General features: G+C 38.2%; 1 protein-coding gene across 1 annotated transcript in view; it reads left to right on the forward strand.

Moving 5' to 3' along the window:
- Positions 1-23,385, forward strand: part of CCDC146 (coiled-coil domain containing 146) — a gene marked incomplete at its 5' end in the record, with an annotated part of 79,986 nt that overhangs the window by 40,600 nt on the left and 16,001 nt on the right. Inside the window, 10 exons of the mRNA XM_051624130.1 lie at positions 1,419-1,628; positions 11,547-11,604; positions 12,105-12,281; positions 12,908-12,981; positions 14,302-14,529; positions 15,487-15,673; positions 18,613-18,708; positions 19,892-20,062; positions 22,973-23,061; positions 23,180-23,344. Of these exons, the coding sequence (XP_051480090.1) occupies positions 1,419-1,628; positions 11,547-11,604; positions 12,105-12,281; positions 12,908-12,981; positions 14,302-14,529; positions 15,487-15,673; positions 18,613-18,708; positions 19,892-20,062; positions 22,973-23,061; positions 23,180-23,344 (1,455 nt within the window). The remainder of the gene's footprint in view (positions 1-1,418; positions 1,629-11,546; positions 11,605-12,104; positions 12,282-12,907; positions 12,982-14,301; positions 14,530-15,486; positions 15,674-18,612; positions 18,709-19,891; positions 20,063-22,972; positions 23,062-23,179; positions 23,345-23,385) is intronic.

The raw sequence follows: 23,385 nt of genomic DNA on the forward strand, positions 1-23,385 counted from the left end.
AAGATCTAAATATTGTCTAGGATCTTGTGTGAACACATAATTTTATTTTTCCCTTAAAAAGTGGATGTGTAAATATATCAGACATGAAGTTATATGTTCGTGATAAAGGCACACTCTTGTTTCCTTTTCAGCTCTTTGGCCTTCCTATTTTCTGGTTTAAAAATTAAAAAAAAAAAAAAAAAGGAAGTGATAATTTAAGTAGAAATGTTACAAAACCCAAAACATTTTCTGCTATTTTATTTCAGCTGTGGTTATACAGTATAGTCAGTTGTATATTGTCTGTTTTTATAGTTACCATCTCAACTCTATTCTTTAATAATATGTATTTTTGCTTTTGTTGCTAAGCCATAAATACCATAAAATTTCTGTGTAGAGTTTCTCTATGCAAAATTCTACATCTCTTTGTTTTAAAAAATATTAAATATCAAATATATAAAGCAAGTAATAGAGTTCTTTATTCTCCTACATCATTTATGACTAATTCCTTTATATCTTCATACAAAAGTTGGAATGTGGGAATACTGAGACAGCACAGACAATGATTTCTGTAGCATAAGGAATAGGTTTAGATGTTGTGCATTGTAGATGAATTTTCACACTGTAGTTTCCTTTAAGACTTTTCCGTAACAGTAAATGTATTTTACTAACAGCCTTTAAGATCTGTTATTCAGGCATCACCACATGGGTCCCTAAGTGTATTGTGAACACTAGTTTCCTGACATCAACAATATTACAGTTTGTAATTTCTGTGAAGCTGAACTTACAAGTCAGATCAGGTAACTGATCCTGTCTACAAGCCTTATAAAAAGCTTCCCCAGGAGCCCACAAATGCATTTACAGCTGGTGTGTCATTCAGTGAGTTACTTCACATACTGGTGAGACTACAGCAATAGCAACATACAATTCAGCACTGGGTAGGTGTCCTGGTGCTTACTAAGAACTTAAAAGTGTAATCTAGTCCAGACTGGGCCTTGTCCTGGTGAATACTTCCCTGATATTTCATTATCTCGGATTTAACCTTTGGCACTTCTTAGAATAAAATGGATTCCCTGTCTCTCCACTAGTCCTAGGAGGTGCTACACAAATACATCAGACTAATCAACCATCTTTGATCTGGTTAAAATTAGACGAGGTGAATCCCACTCCAACTCTAGGTGTGCAGAAAAAAACCCCTCACATCAGATTCCCCTGCTCTCATGGCATCATAGGATAATTCAGGTTTGAACAGACCTCAGGAGGTCTCTGGTCCAACCTCCTGTTCAAGGCAGGGTCAACTGGGAAGTCAGACCAGATAACTCGGGACTTAATCCCATTATGTTCTTGAAACCTTCATAGTAAATAATATAGGTAGGTTAAAAAGTATAAATACAAAGCTTGTGCTTCTCATGGCTAGATCTAATTTTTTCTATTTAATGTAGTTTACAGGAATCTGTGACCCAGCTGTTGCAGGAAGCCAAACGTCTTAGTGTAGAACTGGAACAACAACAACATAAACTGGAAAAAGCAGAACAGTTTCCCGAAGAATGCTCCAGAGAAATTTCCCAACTAAGGCAGCAGCTTCTTAGTTGCCAAAATGAATATGATGCTATTAAAGATAGAAAGCATGAACTTCAGTTCAAGATGGAATGGTAGGTGATAGTGATCAAATGCTGCTGATTTTACCATAGCTTATCTAGAAAAATAATATCATAGAATATGATTCACACTCCTCTCCATCTTACATGGACACATTTCTTGATGGGTGTTGTTAAACAAGTTGCCACAAAATGACCCTGGTGAGACCTCACTTGGAGTATTGTGTCCAGTTCTGGGCTCCCCAGTTCAAGAGGGACAGGGATCCACTTGAGAGAGTCCAACAAAGGGCTACGAGGATGATTAAGGGACTGGAACACCTGCCTTAGGAGGAAAAGCTGAGAGACCTGGGGTTTTCAGTCTAGAGAAAAGAAGGCTGACGGGGAATCTAATTAATGTATAATTAATACATGAGGGCTGGGCATCAAGAAGGCAGGGACAAGCTCTTTTCACTTGTGCCCTGTGATAGGACAAGGGGCAATATATTCAAACTCAAGCACAGGAAGTTCCACCTCAACATGAGGAAGAACTTATTTACTGTGAGGGTTACAGAGCACTGGAACAGGCTCCCCAGAGAGGTTCTGGAATCTCCTTCTCTGGAGACTCTCAAGACCTGTCTGGACACCTTTCTGAGTGATCTGCCCTAGTTTTTTTTGGTCCTGCTCTGGCAGGGGGGTTGGACTCGATGATCTTCGGGGGTCCCTTCCAACCCCTAATATTCTGTGATTCTGTGAAAATTTCCCTATTAACAGCAACATTTCAGTGATTAATAAAATTACCCTGGTCCAAGATTTGTAGATAATTTTAATTTTAGAGCATGCTGTGGTGCCCTTTGAAATGCTGTTTAAAATTTACTGCATTGCATGATTAACATTTAAGTAGGCAAAGTTAACAGGAACAATTCTAATGTAGAACACATTTCATACAAATGATTAGTGTGTCTCAGAGATCCGGTGACTGGGATTTTGTGGAAACACTGTCATAAATACACCCAATTCTATTTTTAACTTCAGAAACACAGTGTATCCAAGTTTTTCTATTCAGGTATTTAAAGGAGGAGAAGTACTTGTATATTCTCATGTCAGAAAAATGAGAAATTTGCTCTGAAAGAAGTGGATGCTTGACATTTTTATAAAAAGAAAAAAGCCCAGAATAAGCTTGATATCATATATATTTTAATTATCTACATATAAGATCATACTTGGAGCTTTTGTAGTAAAATTATAAACATTATTATGCCATTAAAATATATATACCTTTGGAGTTTAACTCACATTTTCATTTTGTGGAGTGCTTGCAATTTTTACCCATCTTCAATCCAGCTGGAGTGTGGCTGGTGCATATAAATACAAATAAATAATGTCAGTGGCTCAGGAGTTAAAGCTATTTTTCTGCAAGAGAGCAGAGGTACTGTACAAGCTGCACAAAGCAGATTTTTCTGGCTGTTCTTTCTTGATTTTATTTTTTTTTAGAGCCAAATGTTTTCTCGAAGAGAGGAAGAAATTTGAGAAAGAAGCAAGCTGAGAGTGGGAGAAATAAAGAAACATGGAAAGCATCTGGAAAAAATTATTTGCTATGAGATAACTAAGCAACAGGAAGTTTCCTGAAATAATTATTAAATACAGAATTTATTGCAATTTCCAAGCAGTCCAGAAACAAGCTCTTCAAAATGTCTTGGTTTTTACCCATTTGTCTTCATATCTTATAAGCATTTTTTCACTGATTTTGCTTTTTTTTTCTAAAAAAAATGATGAGGATTTATGTTTCAGCAATATTTACTCATGTTGTGTTTGTTGTCTCTAGTCAAAGGGAGATTCCCACTTACCAAACAAAATGCAGTTGAGGTCTTGTTTTGATTACTGCATTAATTCTGGTATATGTGTTGAATATACTATCCTGCAGATTAAAAGTACACTTTTTCAGTCTGTCATACTGTGAAAAATGTTCTTTTACTTTAATAAGAAGCTTCATCTCTTTGGTCCTATGCATTGCGTGAGATCAAAACCAGCTGCACAGTCTGGCCAGAGGTTCACATGATGCAGTATCTAAAGGCAACCAAAAGTGCAGCCCCCAGCCATTTGTGATGCAGGGATTTCATGAGCCAAATACAGTCATCTCTATCTAGGAATCCTCAGTTGACCCATCTTCCTTGAACTTCTCCTGTCTCCTCCTCAACTATATAAACTTATGGCATTGCAACACCCTGGGCAATGAGTTCCACAGGTGAACTACACAAGAACTGCCGCCTCTTCTCTATTTAGAACCTGATTTCTACCAGCTTCATGGCATGCCCTGTAGTACTTGTATTGGATGAGGGAGTGAACATCTGATCCTCTCTTCATACTCAGTGCTACAGGATCGTTTGGTAGATCTCAATTCTATCTCCCCCTCCTTAATTAGTCATCTTTCTAAACTGAAGACCTACAGATTATGTAATGTTAGAATCATCGAATCTTCAAGGTTGGAAAAGACCTTCAAGATCATGAAGTCCAACTGTCCGCCCTAGGTCCGCACCTGCTCGAGGTGCAGCCTCACCAAGGCTGAGTAGAGGGGCAGGATCACCTCCCTGGCCCTGCTGGTCACACTATTCCTGATGCAGGCCAGGATGCTTCTTGGCCACCTGGGCACACTGCTGGCTCATGTTCAGCTGCCTGTCAATCAGCACCCCCAGGTCCCTCTGCTGGGCAGCTCTCCAGCCACTCCTCCCCAAGCCTGCAGAGCTGCCGCGGGTTGTGGCCAAAGTGCAGGACCCAGCATTTGGCCTCGTTGAAAGTCATGCAGTTGGTCAAGCCTGTCTAGATCCCCCTGCAGAGCCTCCCTACTCTCAGGCAGATGGACACTTCCACCCAACTTAGTGTCATCTGCACTTACTGAGGGTGCACTCTATCCCCTCATCCAAGTCATCAATAAAGATGTTGAACTGGAGGTGCCACAGCACTGAGCCCTGGGGAACACCACTTGTGACCAGCCACCAGCTGGATTTAACTCCATTCAACACAGCTCTTTGGACCCAGCCACCCAACCAGTTTTTTATCCAGCAAAGTAGGCCACAAGCAGCCAGCTTCTCCAGGAGAATGCTGTGGGAAACCTTATCAAAGGCCTGGCTAAAGGCAAGGTAGACAACATCCGTGTGCCTTCCCTCATCCAATAAGTGTGTCACCCTGTTGTAGAAGGAGATCAGGTTAGTCAAACAGGACCTGCCCTTCATAAACCCATGCTGACTGGGCCTGATCACCTGGTTGTTCTGCATGCACTGCATAATGGTACTCAGGGTGATGTGTTCCATCAGCTTCCCTGGTACTGAAGTCAGACTAACAGGCGTGTAACTTCCCAGATCATCCCCTTTTTTCCCAGTCTTATATATGGGGGTTACATGGGCTGATTTCCAATCTGCTGGTACCTCCCCAGTCAGCCAGAACTGCTGATAAATGACAGAAAGTGTCTTGATGAGCACCCCTGCCAGGTCTTTCAGCACTCTTGGGTGCATCCCATCCAGCTCTATGGATTTGTGCACATCTACGTGGTGTAGCAGGTCACTGACCGTCTTCTGGATTGTGGGGGGCATGCTCTGCTCATGGTCCCTGTCCCCTAGCTTAGGGAGTTGGATTCCCTAAACATAATTATTTTTTTCCTTGTTTGGCATCTGTTTCATGCCTGGTGGTAGCACTGGGTCTTATGTATGTTGAGGGTGTGGAGCAAGGAGGATGTGCCTTGGTTTTGTCTGGATTTGTTAATTGGGAGATAAGATTCTGTTTTCCAGAAATGAGAAGGATTTTAATGTTTGAGTAGTGTGGAATGAACAGGACCAGCAGAATATACATCTATGTGGGGAACAGAGGGTGAATGTAGTAGGGAAATGAGAAAAGAGCTATCAATAAAACCAGGTAATGAATGTGAATACCTGTTTGTGAAGATGGGATAGGTTTGGTGCCTGTGAAAGAGAGAAAATGAATGTCCAGAATATGGTTGAGAGTAGCAGGTCGTCTAATAGTAATGCTGATGTAAAATGAAGATCTGTGATGGTTTTATAGAAATAATAAAGCATCGTCTTCTGACATATCAGTGAGCATGAACAGTGTCATAGCCAGAGTGGAAGCTGCATCAAAGATATTATAAGTTTGCTGTTAGGGGATTTCTCGGTTTCCTTCATTTCTCAGAAGGATAGAAACTCACGAGTCTTTCTTAGCCCTTGATGTCTCTGGAGTACAGTTTCCCTTGTTGTCCAACTGTGTTAATTCAGTCCCAGCTGTGCTTGGCACTTACAAACAAACTTATTTTTGGGAATTATGACTAATGGCTGTTTAGTCTGAAAACAAACATGCTGCCTATTTACCTTCTCATGTGTAGCAGGCAGGAAACATGGAAGAGAAAAGCTTTTGAAGGGAATATCTGTCTCTTATCTATTGCTTTATCCTTTTAGAGGTCTGGGATCTTGTCTGTTCAGAAATATTGCTGAACTGGAAGTGAAAGAGTTTCTGCAGAGCTTCTGCTTCCCTGTTTCTGTAAGGTTTTCTTTCTCTGAAGCATCTCTCTAGACTCTCCTGCTTTTTCTTCCTGCTTCAGTTCACTTCCTCTGGTAGCTTAGGGCACATAGCAGCCTTTTTGTACTCAGACTCAAATTTTACAACAGTAAATTTTTCTCTTGAAGAGTCATTTAGATATACCACAACATGAGCAAAGTTATTTTTTGTCTCAAGGTTCCTTAGTATTCCATGTCCTTTTTTTGATATCTCATTTCCTCTTTGCTTGCCTCTGTAAGCAATTTTTCCCCAGATCAGATACCTTTTTCAACAGCCAAAGTTGATATTTCAACTTCTGTTTAAATTCTTTGTTGTTCCAATGAGTCTTCAACATTCCAGGGGTAAATTTAAATTTCTTTCAGCACTGTAGTATCAGCAGGTTTTCAGAAATTTGGTGACTGTTTTCATAGCTTGAATAGGTGCATAAGGTATTCAGAAGAAGCTCTGGTGCACTTTAGCTGTTGGGGAAGTCACCCTGAGGGTCCCTGTGGGGTGTGGTGTTCCCCCCACCCCCAGTGTGTGCCTCCCCTTCCAGTCTGTGTTCCTGTTCTGTGGGACTGTTGTACCGGGTTCGCTCCACCATGTCTGCCTGAGCCCCCCTTCCTGAGGGGAAGGACAACTGGAAGGATTTAACTGAGATTATAAAGTCTGGGCCACTACCCCAAAGTCAGAGCTGACTGCAGGAGTATTCTTCCTCTCAAAAACTATTAGGTGAGTGTAATAAACAAAGAGGAAAAACAGTGATCCCAGTTCAGTTCTGGTAGAGTTGCATTCTGTGAAAAATCAGATCAGCACAAGAATAAGACAAGGATCAATGTGATCAGTAAGGAGGAGTTCTAGATTGAGTATTTTAGTGTCCATGTGAGGTTTAGAGTCCTGTTTTTTGAGATAAAATAAAGAGGAGCTGTTTTTCTTTATTAGGCCATACCATTTGCAATAGTTTATTCTTGATAAACAATACATTTATCATCTAAATTAATGTATCACCTAGAATATATTTTTTAAAGTAAGCAGTTCCTTAACAAGAATTTGTGAGGTTAGAGGTACCTGAATAATGAAAACAATTTTCTTTTAAAGCCTAGGTCCAATCTGCAGCCCTCACAGTGCAGGTAACAAGATATCTGTGCACTGGAGTACTACGTGCTATTGCATGCAAGTCAGGATTGCAAAACTGAGTTTGTCCTTGTAGAAGGATTGCAAATATGGAAAATTATTTCAATGCTTGCAATTATTTCAGGATTAGTCACTCCATCATTAAAAAGTGAAAAGTTAAGTTTTTGTCCATAGTTTTTCTACCAAAGAATTAGAAATTCTAATTAAAATCAATATAAATTGAGTTAGACTTGAAGTTGTTACCAACTGGTCTCCTCTCTGTGTACTCTGATACATGCAAAATAAGCACAGCTAAGAGCTTTGCAGGAATCTCATGCTGGCCACTTGTCAGCTGTAATATCTTCTACTTCTGGTCATGAGATTTTACTTGTGAGGTGCTGAGCACCCTCTGTGGACTCCTCAGCTATCCCAGCTATGTGTCAGAATAGCTGATGGAGTTTCCTTTCTTGCAAGATGGGATTTGTAATGGTAACAACACTCTGACTACTTTGTGAGCTGAGGAGCTGAAATGGACCTCTGTTGACAACTACCACTACATTTCTTAATCTCTCTGACTTAATTTTTTTATTTCTATGTCAGTTTGCAGCTGTAGACATCTCTCAGGGAAAAGTCTGGAATGTATTTTCATTAATGGTCCAATTTTCCAAGTGCATTTTTTAACTCAACACATCTGCATCCATGATAGCTTTTCATGTACAGTACTGCTATTCAGCCTCATGTAAATAAGTAATGCAACATGAGAAATATTTGCAAACATTAATGCTTAAAGAGCTTCATCTTATTTTTGTTAGGTAGGTTGTGTATGTATAATAATTATAATAATAAAGAACACATGATGTTGAAAAATACACTGATGAAAGAAGAGCTATGAAACAGTGGGAATTATAAGTGCCTAATGCCAATTGCAGATATTTTGTTTGTTGTTGGGATTGATGTCTAAGTATTTTATAAGCAGTCATGAGGCTGCTGTCCATATATCACCGATTACAAGGTTCAAATACTAAATGGAAGGACCAGATTTTCTCTGCTTAGCTTACATCAAGCTTCTGTGTCCATATAGCTATTAAATCAAGACTGAACTTAAAATCTTTGAAGAATATCATTTGATCTCTTAATTTGAGTTAATCATCCTGGTCTCCCTTTACAGTCAATGGAGAGAAATATATTCTTTTCAACTGATAATTTATCTCTTCCTCAAGTGGGTACCTAGGAATTCAGATGATCAGCCCCCTGGTGGTTCCTGGTTTTTATCCCAGACATAAAGGAAGCTTGGGGATGTTAGCATAGGGTACCTGTCTAACTTTTGAATATGGGCAGGTGGACCAAATTCACTGCTCAAAAGGGCAAGATTTAACTACTTTCTTTTACTCTCTTTTTTCTTTTCACACTTTACTCTTGTTTGTGTGGAAGTCGTTGGTCTGCCAGCCCTTAAGGTAACTTAACTTGACGCTTGCTGTTCAGTGTTGCCTCTGTTTATGTCACAGAAAATGAGGTGTTTAAATCGTTTTACTTTTGCTAGATGGAAAAGTCTTTGTTGTGAAACTGGAATGGCTCCACAGGAATCTGTCCTCATGAGTGAGGAATGTGACAAAAGAAAAACAGTGTCAACTTTGCTGTCCCTCCCGATTTTTGGCTTTCCACTTTTGATCATCTGGCATGATATTAAAGAGGGCACAGCATGGGCTGATGAGGAGCAATCCAGTACCTCTTTAATCCACTTGCACAGGATTTATTTAATCAGTTTTTGTGGCAATCAAACACTTGTAGGCATTTGTGCAGAGTGGACATTCATTATAATTGGTGTGATTATGCCAGTCCCAAGGAATCCAACTGAAATGTTGCCAAAATGTGTTTGGAGTATGACTTTTCCTTATTAACTTGTTTATACACTTAGACAACCTGTTGTTAAGTGAAAACATGGTGTTTGACCCATGTGGCATACCAGAACAGGTATTAGGACTCAACTGAAGCTCATAGGCACAGTACACAGGAATAGACCAAAGTTGCTAGCACAGGACTGAGGTAGCTTAGTTTGCAATGCAGTTTTTAAAAATAAAGAATAATTCAATAATAATAATATACTTTTTAATAATATAATAATAATTGACTTTAATAGTGGAACATCGGAGTAGTTCCTGAGGCCCATGGTGGCAAAGAAATCAACTGATGGTGTTTCTTTCTACTCACTTGTAACTTGCACTGTACACCTGCAAAACACTGCTGTATCTGTCTTCACTTTTCTGTGCAATTTCTAAAGCTATAACAGAATTTGCAAGGGAACTTTTTTTCTTTTTTTTTTTAAGAATTAATTTTATCATTTTTTGGGGAAGCCTGAGCTAAATTAAACTTTTCCTTTGAAAAGGGTTTGTGGGGTTTTTTTTCAAAAATCATTCACCCTGTGGGTGTTCAAACACTCTGGCATTCAGATCAGTTTTAGGACTTACCAGTCCCTGTAGAGGCATGCTTGTAGTCTGCCCATACACACTCACACACATGCTGTAAATCCACAACATCCACTCTGTGCCTTTACTTTTTCTTTGCTCTTCATCTGAGCAAGAGCTTGTTCTTAGTTTGGTTTGGTTTTTAGTTCTGTTTTGGATTGCAACACCACCAACAGAGTTCTCTTTTTTGACTGTATTCTCTCCTTGTCTGCAAAGATGGCTCCTGTGGCTTCCAGGTATAAACTTTGCTCCTTTTGTTGGAGAACAAAAATGTAAGAAACAATTTAATGGAGAGGTAGGAACCTTGAACCAACACTGATAAAGAACTGAGCGCAAGATTCCAATAAGGTTCCTCCATGAAGCTGGCAACTAGGAGACTGACCCCCATGACCACTACCTTCTGAAACCTGAAATACTAACACACAAAGTCTTAGGTGGCCACTGAAAGGTTTCAGAGAAAAAAGAAATAGCAATCAGCTGCCTCTCTTCTGTATCAACCACATTCAGAGCAATGGTATCAGCTGCTTTTTGTAGGTGGGGCCGGAGGACCCCTTTGCCGTACTGTACAGCTCTAAGTGACAGAGCTATCTCATGAAAGCCTGGCCCCCTCTATTAATGCTCCCCCTGTTTAAAGAGGTCTTTATTCTAACAGGCTGCCTTGGGTCTCAAGGAAGCCTGACCAGCACATCCTCCAGCTGCAGTTGCAAACACAAATTTAAATGCTAAAATTGATTCTTTGCTCTCTCTGGGACAGAGGATTTGGCAGCTCCACCTATCTCCCAGCTGCAATCTTTATTCCTTCATAGCCTGGGACTCAGAATGGCATCATAGATACTAATTACATAGCAAGAACCTGCCTCCTTGTTTACAATAATCAATAACACAAGGACTTAATTAAGTTCTGTTTGGTTCTGTTGGCACACAAACTGCTGTAGCCCCTTACCTGTTATAGGTGAAGAATTATTCTGTGCATGCCCTGGGAACATATTTACTTATTTCTTCATTAGGGTTAATTTTTTGTATTTGGCAGTACTTGCCTGCCTGCCACCAAGAAGCTCCCTATTGTAAACATAACAAGGATGTTGGTTCAGCTCCACTTTTGCAGTTACTCCTTCATCTTTCTGAGGGCAACATTACTAAAAATACTCTCAGAAGATCTAAGAGCTTTCCTTTTTTTTCCTTTCCTCCTTCTGTCCTCTTTTGGCATCTGTGTCTATTTGTTACCTGAATTAAATTGCAACATAGTTTTGGATATAGGTTAAGATCACCATGACTATCCAGTTTGGTTTTCTTGTGTACCGCATTAGCTTAAGCTACATCCCCTGTCACTTTTCAGGATTTTTTTTCACAGGAGCCAGTTCAAATTTGAGGAACTTCCCTCACACTTGTTTACAGTGTAAATGTGTGTGTGAGCAAGCATTTATGGAAGATTGTTTCTCACAAGCAACTGCACTTTCTTTGATGTGTGATGTCTCTGTGGATATTCATAGCCCACCCGCTCTTTCCTTTTGCCTCATTCCATGTCAAAAAAATTGTTTTCAGGGGTTGGGAGGAGTTGTGGGTGTAGGGTACTGTCTGGCCTGTTATACTCCACTAGTGTAAAGATAAGGGTGAATAAGGCATGACTGCATCCCTGCAGGAGTTGGTGAGACTAAGAAGAATCAAGCTCAAAGGTTTACATGTGCACACTGTAGAAAAAACCTCCATACATACAACCTGTCTTTCAGAACTTCCACCCAGCATTCAATAACCTTCCATTAAATCTGGACACTTCTTGATTGTTCCTGATGATAATTCACCATACACTTTAGTCCAACACAAGATAGGCTTCCACACTTTTTTATCATTTATTATCAAAGTATTTAGTAATATATTTAGCTCTGTTTTGATTTTCCTGTAGTTTGCAAGAAGAAAAAAAGCTTCTTGAAAATGAATGTAGAAGAATTCCAAAACAAGGGGTAAGTACAAAACATGAGAAAAGCTATGCCTTATGTTCTTTTTTCACAGTGCTAGCTTTTTTCACACTCTAGCTCTAGAGTTTATTTAAAATCTGGAATATATAGAAAGTCAAGAGATATATTTTGTAGGAGAGGTCATATGATATTCAGGTTTGATAACTCTAGGGTAAGAAGTGAATAACTGATTCACAAAAGGTCTGGATTTTCTTGAGTTTACTATCCTCTGAAAAGGATACTGCATGTAAAGATAGCTGCAGGTTTTTTGGTTCTAGGATGTGAATGTGCAAATTACATTTCTTGTCATAGCTCTTGATGAAGGTATGTGGAAATAAAATTCTGCTGGTTATTGGTAGAAGAACATGAAGCTGTTAAAAAAAAAGTATTTATTTACTTGTAAAAATGTTATAATCATTCAATGTTAATGATGCTGTAATATCACAAGCTTGCAAAATATAAAAGGAAAAATAGCATTAATCTGATCTTTTACTTCATTTCTAAAGGACCTTGTTCAGAAAAGTAAGCAGCTGAAAGAAAATTATGATGAGCTCTGCAAAGAAGTAATCCAAAGGAAAGCAGAAATTAATGCAATAAAAGAAGATGTTTCATCCAAGCAAAAGCTGATATTAATAGATAAGGAGGAAATGGAAAAACTTCTGGAGAAGCAGGCTAATTTAAAAGTAACACAAAACTGATTGTGTGTGTGCATATCTGTGTGCATGTGTGGATATATATTTGTATATGGCACATACTTTGTCCAAGAAAACAGTGAATCTTCTTCTGGATGTTGTTTAAAATTCCAGATTCATTAGGGGGCATTACATTATATATTACATCATGTTTCAATAGGCATGGAGCCTGCTGCTGTGCCATATCCATTATTACTCCTCTGGGAAATAAAAATAGTCATGGTTTTGATTAAAAAATTGTTTCTGTAATGACATACTTGCTATGTTGTGTTATTGCAGGCTGCTCCAATATGTGCTTAGATCCAAGTTAATACAGATTTATGCAGAGAACTAAAAAATATACCCAGGTCGTTGCCACTTTCCTTTCCGTGGTATAGATAACATCATCATACATATTCATAGTATGCAAGCATAATTTTTTTGTCTTGCAGACATAATGAAATGGTAAAAATCATGTTTAGTTTCAAAACTACCAGCTGCAGTTCCCTGGGACGGACTCAAGTAATCTGAAAATATTTTTCTTGCCTGTTTTCCCTTCAGTTCTGGGTGAATATTACTTGTATGACATCTCACCAGATTTTGAGGCTATTAATCTAAATTTTCTGGTTTGTCACTAGGATGAGCTAGTTAAGATCCTTCCTGTTCCAGCACAACTTGGAAGAGAAACTGAGAAAATTACTAAGGAAAAAAAGTACGCTTTTAATAAATATGTTTAAATATATGTATTTATATATGTATAACTTATTTTCATCCTTTTTTTACAGAAACAGTTGAGTTGTTGATTAAAATTAGGATCAACATTTTAAAAAATATCTATAGTCCACTTAGAATCCATGCATTGTACTGAAAAATATAGTATATGCAGTGAAACATTTTACATTTAAGTACAGCAAAGAAAAATTTAGAATAAAGCTTGACAAAAAAATTGTTTAACCATCCTACTGAGCTTTGTTACTGTGTATCAGATCTTCTTAGTAGTTTTTTAATGGAAAATAATGTTGCCATATAATCTAGTGATTAAGCTTTTTTACAGTTTCTAGTCCTCAGTGCCTGTGTGTTTGCTTATCTCAGTTGGCCTCAGTGAAACTGGCAGCTCTCACAGCTAAACAGTCTGGCCTGAGCTAAAGAATCATTTTCCCTTGATACTTCTGTAGCAGTTTTTAGTCAGAGGTGCTTTGCTGTGAGCTCCTGACCTCAATTCTGGTGTCTAGTATTTCAACATGGAAAATGTCAGCCAGTAGCCAGCCTCTTCTCTTTTGTGTAGTTGAGGCTTTTTCTCCCCGGAAGCATGACATGTGCTGTGTTCGGTGTGTGTAAAATCTCATGAGCACAGTCCAGTTGGAGCCAGGTCACTGCCAGATCCAAGTGCCTCCCAGATGCACCATGTGTTTTGTACCCTATATGTAGCACAGGGTTGGTTACACAGGAGTCTTTATGTCTCCTGCTCGCAGTGTGTCTCTCCATTTGTAATATAAGAACTGTCTGACTATGATAAATGTCTCTGTTTTATAACATGCATAATGTTTTCTGCATTTTCCTCACTACTCTGCTTAATGCAACTGTGCTCTCATGGATGTGAGTTTTTCCTACAGTGTTAACAGAGAAGCATTTTTAAAAACCTGGTACATTTTGTAGATTGAAGCGTTTAAATGAATGTTTCTACTCCTGCTTCACCACAGAATAAACTAGTTAGAATTTCCAGCCTTAGGAGTAATATTTAGAAGAGTTGCACCCATGTACTGAGTAACTTTGATAGAAATCAGTTTACGACAGGTTTTTTTAATACTGTCATGGTGCTAAGATCCCTGGTAATCCTGTAGATACCTTCAATTGTATTGCTGAACTGTGCTGGCATTTTCACTGTGTGTAGCCTGTTTCAAACATGTAACATGGACAGTTGTGGTGTTGAGATGATTTTGTGTGTCCATGAAATCTGGCAACTTATATTTTGCCAATCAAATGCACATATGGAAATGTGACCCCCTACTGTTTTGTTAAACTATATCAACAGTGATGCAGAGAAGAAGAAGGAAGCCCTTAATAAAAAAATAGAAGAGTTGACTGGTACCCTGAAAGCCATCGAGAAAAGAAAGAAAGAGATTTTGCAAGAAAGAGAAGATGTAACAAAGGAATTGCATGAGAAACAAATTTTGCTAGAAAGCAAAGAGCAAGAATGCATTCATTTGACAAAATCACTGGAAATTAGCAGAGAGAAGGAATTAGCAGTCCTATCAGACAGGTTAGAGTAGTATGAGTGAACAATTCTCTGTTCTCAAATATATTTTTCTTTTTTCTGCTGTATTGCTTCTCTTTGCAAGTTTTTATGCTGCAACCGGAACAGGCTAGAAACTATCAGACTTGGGTTTTATTTCAGAAAGTTTAATATAAACTACTGGAATCTATGATCTGGCTGAAAGAAGAACATCGAAAAACATCAGCATTTGAAAAAAAGAACATCGAAAAACATAAGCATTTGAAAAAATCCTGGGACAGTGAAACTGGATTTTGCTCTTAAAAGGCAATCTTTTAGAGGGTTCCCCTCTCCAGTGAAAAGGATTTTTTTCAGTGTAACCCATGGAAAGTAAATTGAGCAAGGAAAACTATGTCAGTATTTTCATTTTCAAATTAGGATGGTAGATTTCTGCACCCACATGCTCCTGAATTTCAGTGGGGGTGGTTACTTATCTCTTTAATATTCCCTTGAATTATGAGGTTGTGTATACTTGGTAAGGTAAAAGAAACTGTTAGGTTGATTGCAAGCTTCAGGTTATTCCTTCTTTGCAGAGGAAGATGCATAGCTGTAATTGTGGCCTTATGTGTAGCAACAAGGCTTTTGGTTTTAAGGTTTTGTATTACAGGATAGTGGCACTTCAGATTGAAATGTCTGAGTAAAGTGAACATGTAAATATTTCCTCATACTAAAAAAAGGTGTTTTCTTCTTCTTATAAGTAATAGTTTCTCTGGAACTATTTAGAACAGACTGTGAGACCTCATTGACATAATTAGGAATGTCACCATTGATTAAAGTTATTAACGTGCTAGCTTTTTAGGTAATTTGTGTCAGTAGTTTCTGAGTTTATCTTGCTACTCTGCCATAATGATGCAGTATTCAAAACACATAAAAATTTTCATGCCTCTTTGCATACATGTCTTGGTCAAGTTACCTATTTCTAAAATTCTGTGTCTATCTATATAGGGCAGCTCTGGAAGATAATTTAAAAAAATGTGCCTTGGAGAAAAAACAACAACTGGATATTCTCATTCACATGCAAACACAGAAAGACAGAGAAACAAGAAACTTAAAGAAGATAGAATTACAACTGAATATGATGTCTGATTTCATAAAACAAGATAAGTCAGAGCATGAAAAACTCACATTAGAGGTCTGTATGAATATATTAATCATGAATATTCTAAATTTTCTTGTAAGAAACCTGTCTATGAAATCTTTTCACTGGTACTAAAAAGAGGAAGGAGAGAAAAGTGTCAACAATACTACAAGTGACTAAGAAAGCTCTATGTGCTCTATCTGTAATGAAAATAGTGTTTCAAGATAAATTTGGGTATTCTTAAGAAACGGATTTTAGGGTGGGAGAATCCTAACAAGGAGAACTGGAAGATTATATTGACACCAAGACATCGTGGCTTCCCTTAAAACACTGTGGGATTCTGGGCGTTTTATGAGGGCAATAATACAGTGACTTGCTCATTGGCATCCAAGAAGTTTGTAGCAGACAAACAGCAAAGTACTGCCTGACTCCCAGATTATGAAAAGATACATCTTTTGAAAATTTGAAGGTTGTTTGTACATTACTTTATACAATTTAGAATATATCTAACATTATTCCAGGGGACAGGAAATGAGCATTAATAAAGTTTGGTATTAAAAGATATGACATTATTGCCTGTGTTCTCTTCCTTTCAGGTCTGTTATTTCTCAGTCACTTCCCTGCATTAGTATTTCACCCATTCCTCTTTCCATACTCATTTACTCTCTTCTGTTTTATTTGTGCCTTCCTGTATTCTGATTTTAAAGGGCAGACTCATTCCATTTGTCTATTCAAAACATTTCCTTTGTTTTCTCTTTCCAAATATTTCTTAACAATTTACTTTGTCTATAACTTTTTCATATTCTCATCATTTCATCACTAGTTCTTCCATTCTTTCTTAAGCTTTTCTCCTATATTGGCTCCTTGCTTTGTCTAAATTGTAAGTCAATCTTATAAAATTAATCTTGCTTAGTCAGGTTAATATTTTTTCATAGGACAATATCCTTTATCTGAGCTAAAAGCAAATTGATTTGATGTTTCCTACCAAGATACACAGCATCATTGACATTTTTCTTGGTCCTCCTAAGCAGTTCAAGACAGAAAAAAAAAAAAGTCTTATTTACATTACTATGAAGTTTTTAAAAATAACTGTTTTATATAAAAACCTACAAATACTTAGCTTTGCTATTTAAACAATAGACATTACTCAATAAGATTTAATATTAGTAAGACAAATTTTTTTCTATCTCCACTGAAATTCCTCCTGAATTCACATGTGTATTCATTATCTAGTAATATAAGCCTGCTTGAGAGGAGGGAGGAAAGTGCCATAACTACACAAAAAAGCTTAAGATAGAAACTCCTGAAATATTGATTAAAGGACTGACTTGTATTCCCAACTTTGATCTAAAAGCTTATATTATTCAGTACCAGCTGAGTTCAGGAGCAGTTTCTGTTCAATATCAGCTAAGGGAAAGGGAAAGTATCATGTAGGAAAGGGAAAGAGACCTGTAAGGAGACCCTTAGAGGTACAGCTGCACTGCAAAGGATTCCCTCAGAGTTCACATCAGGTTATCCTATGGGCTTGTATGTGTCTTGTGAGGAGCATCATCATGAGGAAAAGGAAGGCTGGGAGAGATGGAAGAGTAATTCTATTCAGTATTTAACTCCAGAAGTTGCAGGATGCTATCCTACTGCAAACATGACATGGCAATATAGTTGCTTGTCCTCCCATGTTGTGTGTTTCTTCTGCTTTCTTTCTTGGCCCTTTTAGAAGAGCAAATGTGAATCCACAGCTCCTCTGCAATATGGTCAGTTCAAATGCAGTACAAAAGACTAGAGTGGCAAGCTTGGCTTTTGCCCTCTTGAGACTACTTCAATTTGGAAGACTTAGGAGCACACCTAGGAAAACTTAAAATATTTTAAGTAGTTAAAGTTTAACTACTTAAAAAGCCAGGTTTGTATTTATTCCGTGTGATTCAAAGTGAAAAAGAAAAAACCACAAGAATTAATTCCTAGGAGAAAAACGTGATTGCAGAAGCAGCAGCACACCAGTGTGCTTCCCCAGATTTCTCTTACTTTAAATCACGTGCCCAGTGCAGAATGACTGGTTTGTAGAATAAGGAAATTACAGGCACACTTCCTTCAAATGTGTTTTTCTTCTCAGTAAGTTGTGAAAGGTCAGTTATTGCTAAACACCAACATTCTGTGTGAAAGAGAACTGGCCGCTCGGGCCGCTGCCAGCCTGGAGCAGAGCTGCTGTTCCTCTCTGTGCACGTCTCCTCTTTGGTCAGACCAACACAGAGAAGGCCAAAAGTGCCAAAGTTTAGTCATGTCTCATGTGAACAAAGGTCCTTAATGGATTAAAGATGTTTATATGAATTTTCTGCTTTTAGACTCAAGAACTTGACGGCGTCTTTCAAATCCCATCTTGAAAACGTGGGGATGCCTACTCACAGCCTCCACAGGCTTTTACACAGCAGAAATGCTGACTAATACATGCTCCACAGAAAGGCCATGTTTGCTTCTTCCATAAGAGTGAAAGCAACTTGCTTGGAATAGGTTTTATTGACCTTTTAGCAAATCTAAGTAAGTCAAATCTGTCTCAGAGTTGGTAGCTGAAACCAAAGTAATTCCAAAGATTGACCTTTACTCTTATTTCCTTTTCCCTTAATGCAAGTAAACAACATCTAAGTTTATGATATTATCACAGAAGTAAAAACTCTAAGTGCAAAACATCTCCTTATCTATACTGAGGTATAGTGTTTTGAACTCTAATATCTGGTTGACATCTCAGAAAGATAATAGCTTCTAGATGTGTCATTCATTGTCATTTTTTTCCCACTTGTGTGAAATTCTTAAAAGAAAAATTAGAGAAGCTTGAATACATTGCTGAGGAACTATACTGAACTAAGAATTCTTGGCCTAGATCTTGTAACAAGACAGAAACTTCATTTCTTAATGTGTGTATCTACTTCAGATAGTTTATTTGCAGTTTACATGTTTCACATTTTTTGTTTACATCACTTGGTGTGCTTGCTTCATTTTTGTAGGTGGAAACTATGGCTAAGAAGAATAGAGTGTTGTTAGAAAGACGACAAGAACTGCAGAAGGAAATTGAAATAACCAAGAGAAAACTAGTTGCACAGGTGCTGAGTTCTGCTTTGTTATACTTTTTCACTATAACAGTTGGGTTTCGATCATGAGAAGGGGCTTTTTGAAGAAAAACATGATGGAAGTTTCTAGTTGGAGCTTTCTAGTGAGAAAACACGTGGTAGTATTTGTTTAATTTAAAGACTGTTTGTAATTTTTAAAAAACTTTTGGTGTAACTGGTCACATATTTAAGGCAGAAAGAAAATCTGCTTTCAAGGTTAAGTCTTTCTGAATATCATTAGCAACATTACAACTAGAAACATGATGGGTCTACATTTCTTTGGGATGTGGCACAGTGTCTTGAAACAAGAACAAGTCAGCATTTGTACATTATGATTTTTCATTTTCAGAATTGTGTAATTTGTGGATGTCTGTCTGCAGTCAGCACAGCCATATATAGTGTGGAAATGCAGATGTCTTGATTGTGAGAGTATCAGTACTTTCTACTACAGACATTACTTTCTAAGAAGAATATATTTCAGATATACCTTCTTCTTAAGATTATACCTCCTAATCTTCTTTCCCTTATAACCATTTTCTTTTTGTGCTGTCTTTGAATTCATTAGCATTATCTGGTGGGAATCAGTTTGTGTTTGAATACATATGCATTTGGTGTCTGTATGTCATTTTTTGCATATGGAATATACACCTAATGGAGTCAGTTGAGCCTGGGAATTCATCCAGTCACCTCCTCCTGAAGAGGTCAGCCTACATTGGGTAGAACAAATGGCTTTTTAGAATTCCCTGGCTGTATTGACTGGATGTCCAACAACTTGAGGTCTCTAGACACTCTATTCTGTTTTAAAATTCTAATCTTATCTCTTAATGTGACAGCTCAGTATCATCCATTGTGTGGTACGGACACATCAAGATGTGACAGTGAGCTTATCTAAAGGTGATATGGGCTATAAGGACCCGTTCTGCCCAATGGGCAATAGCTGAAAGACAGGCTGGATTGAGGAACAGAAATGCTTCTAGGTTATAGAATATTTTTACATGTTATTGCAAGGATTGTGGATGGCATTTCAGCTGGTATTTTAAAGCAGTATTTTATTTCTTTTTAATCCATGTGGTCTATACATATGTGTACTTTGCCTATAAACCCAAAGTATTTCCAACTTGGGGTTTGCCAACACAGGTGCATCGGTGCCAAAGGTATTGAATTTAATTTTCTTTAGGAAAGGGTGTCAGAGGAGGATGCTCACGTGTTAGAAGATTGTATTGCTGAGGAAAGACGGCTTTTCAAAGAGCTGGAACAATGCAGAGCTGAGTTAACCAGACTTGCACACCTGAATTTGCTCAGAATTGAAGAGAAGGAACAGAAATTAAGGGATGTTCAGAAAGCCCAGGTAAAAAATATCTCATATAATTGGAAGGCTCTTTTAAAGTGAAGGTTGGCATATGGAGGAATTAAATTACTAGTGAGCAGAGCCTTATGGACTCTTGTTCCCACTTCAGTTTGAAGTTCTATCACAACAAAGGAAGCTCAGAATACTGTGTTGTTTTATTGGCAATTTATGGTGCAGTGCAATAGTATATTAAAATATCTTGCCACAATTGAAATAAGAGATTTGAAAAGACATTTTCTTTCAAACCTATGAAATAAAGAGGCAGAAAAGCAGATAAACTGAATTGAGATTCTCAGAAGTACATCTATGGAGTTTTTTTTATTTTACAAATATATGGGCATTAAAAGATAAATTCTACTCATTCCAGGAAGAGGCAGGCATTTTTATTTTCCTGACACATTTCCAGGTGTAAATTGTTATATCAATGTGAAGAAAGATGGCAAGAAAACTTTTCCTACAATGACAGAAACTAGGACTAGTCATTGGGTTTGCTACCTGCAGTTTGCTGGTGTTATTAGAATCATAGAATCGTAGAATGTCTTGGGTTGGAAGGAACCTCTAAAGGTCATCTAGTCCAACCCCCCTACAATAAGCAGGGACATGTCACACTAGAACATATTGCTCAGAGCCCCATCAAGCCTGTTCTTGAATGTCTCCAGGGACGGGGCCCCCACCACCTCTCTAGGCAACCTGTTCCAGTGATCCACCACCCTCATATTAAAGAACTTCTTCCTCATGTCCAACCTGAATCTACCCTTCTCTAGCTTAAAACCATCACCCTTTGTCCTGTCATTACATGTTCCTGTATACAGCTCTTCCCCAGCCTTCTCACAGGCTCCTTTCAGGTACTGGAAGGCCACTATGAGGTCTCTCTGGAGTCTTCTCTTCTCCAGGCAGAACAACCCCAACTCCCTCAGCCTGTCCTCATAAGAGAGCTGCTCCAGCCCTTGGATCATTTTCATGGCCCTTCTCTGGACACGTTCCAACAGGTCCACATCTTTCTTGTGTTGGGGGCTCCAGAGCTGGACACAGTACTCCAGGTGAAGTCTCACCAGGGCAGAGCAGAGGAACAGAATCACCTCTCTCAATCTGCTGGCCACACTTCTTTTGATGCAGCCCAGGATGGAGTTGACCTTCTGGAATGCAGCTGCACATTGGTGGCTCATGTCCAGCTTTTGATCCACTAATACCACCATTTTTTTTCCACAGGGCTGCTCTCTAGCATCTCTTCCCCCAGAGATATGTATTCCTATCTCTGGTTGCCCTGGCCCAGGTGCAGGACCCTGCACTTGGCCTTGTTGAACCTCATGAGGTTCACCTGGGCCCACTTCTCCAGCTTGTCCAGGACCTTCTGAATGGCATCCCAAACCTCTGGCATATTGACCTCACCACCCAGCTTGGTGTCATCAGCCAACTTGCTGAGGGTGCTCTCAATGCTGCTGTCAATATCGCTCTTTCTGTACTTCACTGCCCAGATTCTGTCCAGATCAAATTCTGACCTGGTTCCTACTACCCAAGCCTCATAGAAACTGATAGAGGGAGAATAATGGATAATGACCAAACAAGAAGTTTCCTATTGACCTGTAATTAACCTTAAGTTCTTTATCTGTAGAATATTTAAAGAACTTATCTGTTATCCCTGTCACAGGTCTTGTTTAATTAATATCTTAGGATAACTGTCAGAATGTTTCAGTCTTGGAAAAAATCCTGCATTTCTCTCCCCAGAGAGTGGTTGTGTCTTTTATGTAAGATTTGACTTATGCCCTACAGCCTTATTCACTTTTAGTCCCCCTCCATTCAGTCTTGGTGGAGTTTTATTTGTCTTTTCTAGTGCTGCAATATTATCTGGTCCCAGTATGGACCCCTGAGGGACACTACTTACCACCGTTTTCCATCTAGACTTAGAGCCATTGACCACTACCCTCTGGATGTGACCATCCAGCCAGTTCCTTTTCCACTGAACAGTCCACCCATCATACCCATATCTTTTCAACTTAGAGAGAAGGATGTTGTGGGGGACCGTTTCAAAGGCAGAAGTCCAGATAGATGACATCCGTAGGCCTTCACTTGTCCACATTGCATGCTATGATGTTGCACAGTTCATACTAACTACCAGGTTTGTATATGGGAATTAAGTATTTATGCTTCCACAATGTATGTCTGTCCTCAAATAAATTAGGTAAGTAACCTTCTAGCACTTTGGGAATCTGTCTGTAAAAACAGAGCTAACAAGTATGTCAGGCTTTGCACCTTCAATAAAAATCAGTCCAGAAACAGATAAAAAAGAAGGAAATTTGCAAAGGAATGAACACACACACAGGCCCAGAGCTGCAATTCCATGTACACCAGCACTTTTAATACACACCTCCTCCTCCTGTTACCAGTAGAGGTGAGGCAAGGCCTGTCCACTGAAGGTTAATGGCGTATTAAAGACTGAACATAAGTGAACACCAAAGGTCCAGAGCCATAACAAAAGGTAACAAAACGTAAATGCACCATTCTACCCAATCATCACTGGTTGCTTAAAAGCCAGAAAAGAGTAAAAAAGAAATTGTATTTGAAAAGTTGCCATTTTGGTGGTGCATATGCCAAAAAATTATATAGAGATGGAACTGAGAAGCTGATTAATAGAAACAGTAGAATACAAGATACAAGGGACCAGGCATATTAAGATGCTGTATCAAATTACCTACATTAATAACAGTAATTTTAAGCTTAATATACATAGGAAAACTATGTTATTTATTATTTTTATAATAAAAGCATTTCATTATACCTACGATAATTCTTAGAATAACCTCACCTGGCTGTCTTTTCCACCTCTAAGAGGAATACCTATTAGGAGTAATTTCTTTGATTAAATTTCCTTGATATATCTAAAGTGCTCATTGAATTTTATTTACATTTCAGATACAACTCCAAAATGCTATTAGAGAAATAAAAAGAAAGGATCTTCAAATAAAAGAGCATACAAAGAGGAAAAGAAAAATCCAAAATGAGTAAGAAAATAATAATAATGACACATTAGCTAGAAAATATTTTGGAAGCCATTTTTATCCAAGTAATGTATGTATAAAATGATTATAATTATTTCTTCCTTACTTGTCATTTCCACAGACTCCAAAGACTTGCTAAAACAGCTGATGTTATCCTAGATGAAAGGAATAAATGTTTAAATTTGGTGCATGCTGCTCATCAGAATGTGAGTGAAATTAAAGACCATGTAAAATTGCTAGGAAATGAAATAGGAAGTTTAAGGAACACTGTTACAACAAAGGAAAGGTGAGTTTTAAGCAACTTATAGATCACAGTTGCAGAAATGT

The sequence above is a fragment of the Apus apus genome, chromosome 1 (assembly GCF_020740795.1).
Source record: "Apus apus isolate bApuApu2 chromosome 1, bApuApu2.pri.cur, whole genome shotgun sequence".
Lineage (NCBI taxonomy): Eukaryota > Metazoa > Chordata > Aves > Apodiformes > Apodidae > Apus > Apus apus.